General features: G+C 38.8%; 2 protein-coding genes across 5 annotated transcripts in view; one reads left to right on the top strand and one right to left on the bottom strand.

Annotated features, from left to right (window-relative positions):
- Cip2a (cell proliferation regulating inhibitor of protein phosphatase 2A) overlaps nt 1-4,629 on the bottom strand; it is a 49,563-nt gene extending 44,934 nt beyond the window's left edge. For both annotated transcript variants that reach the window (XM_008841425.3, XM_029567514.1), the window contains exons 1-2: nt 4,397-4,629; nt 550-697 (exon numbers count right to left, since the gene is read on the bottom strand). In XM_008841425.3, the coding sequence (XP_008839647.1) occupies nt 550-697; nt 4,397-4,498 (250 nt within the window). In that variant the 5' untranslated portion in view covers nt 4,499-4,629. The remainder of the gene's footprint in view (nt 1-549; nt 698-4,396) is intronic.
- A 20-nt stretch (nt 4,630-4,649) lies between these two features.
- Dzip3 (DAZ interacting zinc finger protein 3) overlaps nt 4,650-5,000 on the top strand; it is a 113,359-nt gene continuing 113,008 nt past the window's right edge. For 2 of the 3 annotated variants that reach the window (XM_029567510.1, XM_008841427.2), the window contains exon 1: nt 4,651-4,980. The gene's annotated coding sequence lies outside the window, so the exon portion shown is untranslated. Of the gene's footprint in view, nt 4,981-5,000 lie in introns of all 3 variants that reach the window. The other variant, XM_029567509.1, reaches the window with a different exon arrangement.

A 5,000-nucleotide genomic window follows, 5' to 3' on the forward strand; every position in this document is an offset into this window, starting at 1 on the left:
AGAAGGCTGGAGATAATGAATAAAAACTCATGTCATTTTATCCTGTATCTCTGTTATCTAACATGGTAGTGACCACTCTATCCATAGCTATTTACATTTAGTTTAATTAGGATTCAAGATTCAGTTCCTCAGACTTCAAATGCTTAAGGGTCTTAAATGCCAAGTGGCGATTCTACTACACAATACAAACTCCGAATATTTCTATCACTAAAAATAGTTTTATTGTTCTACTGAACAACGACACTCTATGCTAGTGTTTCTGGATTACTGGAGGTTTTTATACTAAACATACCAGAATTTGTGGATTTTTATTGTTTTTAAATTCAAAAGTAGAATTGCATTCCCCTGCATTCTTTTCTGCAGAATGTAGGAGTCTCAGATATGTGGCACATTGTTTGATCAAAGAAATCCCTAAGACTAACTCTAAAAGGTTCTACAATGAAGAAATCTTTTGAACGTGAATCATGCCTGAAGAGATTCTATAAATATATATGGCCTTTAAAAATATTCATAATCTTCCAAAATCTGAAAAAAATGTAAATACATTACCTAGTTGAGACAGCAAATTGGTAATACTTAAGATCAGGGAAGCAATTATGTTTGGGTCTTCAAGTAGTTCTACAAGGCAATTTATGCATTCACTCGGCAATATCTGATTTGATGTAAACAGTCGTGTGAGCTTTTGTCCAGAAATTACCTATAAAACAATAACCAAAGTTGTGTGTTAAGAGTTGGCAAATTTCATTTCTTCTCCAATTCAAATAAACTGTTTTTCCAAAGTGGTACTTAGTCACTTTCTTTCCCAATTTAGAAAATGCACACCTGCTGTTATCTCTACCCAGATACACAATCCCTCTCCAGCTAAACCAATCACCTGGATCTCAGTTTAATTTCCTCTAGAAAGCTTTTCCTAAGCCACTTACATCATCTAAGTTAATTTTACTTATTACACCAGGCATACAGTACATCACTTCTATTTAATGAATGAGTGAAATTTGATTATCTAGCAATATTTATCTTCTTTACTATAGTATACTGACCACAGACTAGGCTCTGTGCTCTAGAGCCAAAAGATTTATTCTTTAAGTCTAACAGACTCATTCCATCTGCTTTAAGGAGAATGGGATATGAAGCCCAATGGATAACCACATGATTATTCCTGAAAAGCTGAGCCTAGGAGTTAAGAGATTATGCAGAAACAATAAAAAGTTAATTGAGAATTCTTTTTTAAAGTAACCAAGGTACGTTTTTAGTTGTTTCCAAGGGAGAGAGACTTAATATCAGGCTGTACTAAAATTCAAACCGTTACTTTTGAATTATATTAAACAAGTCCTAAATACATACTTTAGGCTATCACACCTAAGTAGAGTGCTTTGGCATCTGTTTATTCCCTCTCTATAGCTCTCTTCTAGTTTCTCACTTACTATTTTTATTATAATACTTTGCTACTGAGTTTTCTACTATCTATTCCCAAGGAGAATGTATTTTAATTTTACTAATGTTTATAAGAATTAAAAAATAAGTCCAAAGATGAAATTGTAGATACTCATAATATATTTGTGGGTAGAGAACTTTCTGAGCATGGTCTCTTTCCTCTATTATTAATTTTAGCCCTCCAGAAGATAAAGACTTTTTCTGCTTTAAACATAATTCACTATGGGACTGGACTTGTATGTAAATAACATATAATCTAATATATAGTAATCACTTAATCCACGGTAAAAATTAAACACCTCTTAGTCATATACACTGTTTTAATGAAATTAATTTATTTTAGTAATAACTAATAGTTATACAGCACTTCAGTCTTAGGTACTTTACATATGCTAACTCTTTTCACTTTCATAATTATATAAGATAGGTGTACTGTTTTACTTTATATATGAATAAACTGCTGCACACACTGATGATAAAGTACAACTGAGATTTATAACCCAAAGAACTTGACCCTTAAATTTCTGCTTTTTATCACTAGTTACAAAGTTAGTGATGTGAAATTCATCATCAAAAAATGAAACAGCTCAGTTTAGCTCTGCCAATCAAATATAACTTGAAGCCAAGGTTTTACATGGTGTTATACAGTGAAAGTATTTCTGAAAGTTCAGAAGAATGAAAAATCCTTTAACATGATACACAAATGTGTATCCTCAGAAACTACTCTCATGAAGTTGGCATGAAGACATTCACCACCAAAAACACAGATTTTCCTCAAAATGGCAAAAATTAAGAAGTATGAAAACACCAAGAACAGGTGTGACTGAATGATGGCAATTCAATACACTGCTGCTAAGTAAAATGCCCCAGTCTTTCGGAAAACTGTTTTAACAGTTTGAAATAAAAGTAAACATAAGCTTTCCTATGACTTAATGATTCTGCTGACAGGTGTTTAAGAAAGGAGTGAATTTACCAACAAAACAATGTTTGAGGTACAATTTATTCATAATTCCATACATAACTGGAAAACAATGCCTATTGATAAGTAAATGTATATAACCTGTGGGTAAATTTATATAAACTCAGTAACACATAGTAATAAAAATAAAGTCCTCATTACATGCACAACCTGAATGGATTTCACTGATTATGCAGAGAGAACCAAGCCAGATAAAATGACGTTATTTGAGTTTACTTATCTGAGCTTTATTATGAAAAAAAAATCTATGGAGTACCGGAAACATTCTAGATCATGATACAGGTGCTAACAACATGAGTGTACACATGTCACTAACAAGTGAAAACCTAAAACGCTCTTTGTTTAAAGATTAAAGTGTTTTGCTGGGCATGGTGGCAGAGGCAGGAGGATCTCTGTGTGTTCAAGACCAGCCTGCAGGCCAGGTAGGGCTACAGGAAAACCCTGTCTCAAAAAGACCAAATAAAGATTAATGTGTTTTATGTATGGCATCTATGCTCTCAATTAAAAAAAGAAAGCTATTAGAAATAGTGACCTCAATCTAGTGCTTTTGCATAGGTAGAAGAGTTTTCAGTAAACTCCTTGAAAGTTTAGGTATACTGTATTCTAGGAGTAGAGACTTGAGCTCCAAATTTCATGGAAGTTTGTATCATTGTACTCGGTAACTGTTCATTCTCAAAGAGAGGTGATGTTTGGACTTATTTATTCAAAATGTTTAATTCTTAATTCATAAATAAAACCAAAGACCCCAGTTATCTTTTGACTTTTTCAGTCCACAGTGTTTGATAATGTCCTAATCAAGAAGCAAGGTTTTAAACATTCATTAGCTAAAATCTTAATTATTAGGTTTCTGGGATTGTGTTAGGGTAATAAAGAAAAATGTACTTAGAAGATGAGCATGTAAAATGGTAAGAGAAGTACCAGTAAAGCTTTAATGTAACAAAGACATTTATTACACTTATTTCATTAAAGGATGGGCTACCATACCATTCACAGTTACCATCTCTTTAAAATAAGTACAAATATTTTGCTAATTTTGGGTATTTTAATTTTGGTCACAAGGTTAAATAACAGAATTGTTCAAATTCAATTTTATGTTAACAAATCAAAAGATGTGACTGAGTATTAAAGCTTAACGGCTTTTTAAAAAGTTCTCTCTTTTTTTTGACACTGGGGATTGAATGAAACCGGGGTCTTGAGTTATGCTAGACAAGCATCTGCCAATGAGCTATATCTCCAGAAACATATTTTTAAATCTAAGAACCATAACAAATAAGATCAGATTAGAAGGCTAAAACAGACAATTGAAATCAGAATGAAAAAAAACCAGAACAGAAAGCAATTTAGCCCTTGAGAAGTAAAAACTGAGAGGAAAGTATCTTGGTAAAAAGATTACAATTACTAAGAAGGGTGGTTGTTTCTTAATTCAAAGGTTGAAATATCAGTAAGTTCAAATAAGAGCATTAAACAAAAGACCGAGATTATGTTGAGGGAAAAAAAATCGTTTTCAAGCGTAACTTCACCCCCCTCGATTTCAGAGAATGGCTGTACAGTAAAAGTGGCTTGGCTTCGAGGGAGAAGAAAACAAAACATCCAAAAACCCGCCAACAACAAGGAGCCTTGGCCAAGAGTTCTCCAGTACCAACCGCGCAAACTTGCAGACCTGCGGCACCGGGGCCCACCCGAGGGTCTAGACGCCTCTTCCCTTCCCAGCATCCTCCTGAATGCCTTTGCTCACCCGCCACCACAGCTCTGTCAGACTCCTACAGTGGCGCTACTGGCTCCCTTCAGGCGCCGCGCCCCCACCCCCCAGCTTTGTTGCCCCCCTCCGCCCGGTGCTTTGCCGCCCTCAGCGGTGTCCCTCCAGTTTGCTGCCCCCCCCCTCAGGGTTGTCGCCCCCTCCCCAGCGCTATCCCTTCCGTCCCACCGCGTTGGGGATGGCTGGAAGCGGTAGCTTCTCTGGTCCAGCGTTCCGAAATCCCTTACTTCCAAGTGCCTCAAAAGCTGCGTGGCGCTCGCCTCCGACTTAACGGCTTTGTACTGACTGATGCTCAGGAGCAAGGACTTCAAGGAGGCAGTGGAGTCCATCCCGACCTGCCTCCGACCACCACCTGTTCCACAGTCACCACCGCCGACTGCGCCAGAGCCTCCAGCTGTCACCGCGCTTTTTCGATTTTAGGCCGTACCCCTCCCGTCACGCCCAGAGGCTTCCGGTTCCGGCCGGGCTCCGGAAGTCTTCGGACAGCCTTGAGGACCGCTGCTTGTGGCCGGCGGGGTGGGCCAAGGGTTGAGGTGCTCTGTGGGTCGGGAAAAGGGCTAGCAGCCTCCCCTCGCAGCCCCCGTCAGCTGAGAGCCCGCGAGGTTTCAGCAGGAGGTCCGGGAAGACGAGGAATCTCGCGAGAAGGGAGATCTGGGCTCAGCCTGTGGCGGGGCTGTTGGGCGCCAGGGGTCGTGCGCTTCGGTGGGCTCTGTCGTTGTACATCCTCGGCCTTCAAGCTGCAGGCTCTGGTTTTCGTTTGTGCACCAGCGTCTGCCAGAGAAATGGTCGCTTCCCCCCTAGTCTAGACACGGTGAGGAACTCGGAGGCGAC

Source organism: Nannospalax galili, unplaced genomic scaffold (genome assembly GCF_000622305.1).
Source record: "Nannospalax galili isolate Female #2095 unplaced genomic scaffold, S.galili_v1.0 scaffold261, whole genome shotgun sequence".
NCBI lineage: Eukaryota > Metazoa > Chordata > Mammalia > Rodentia > Spalacidae > Nannospalax > Nannospalax galili.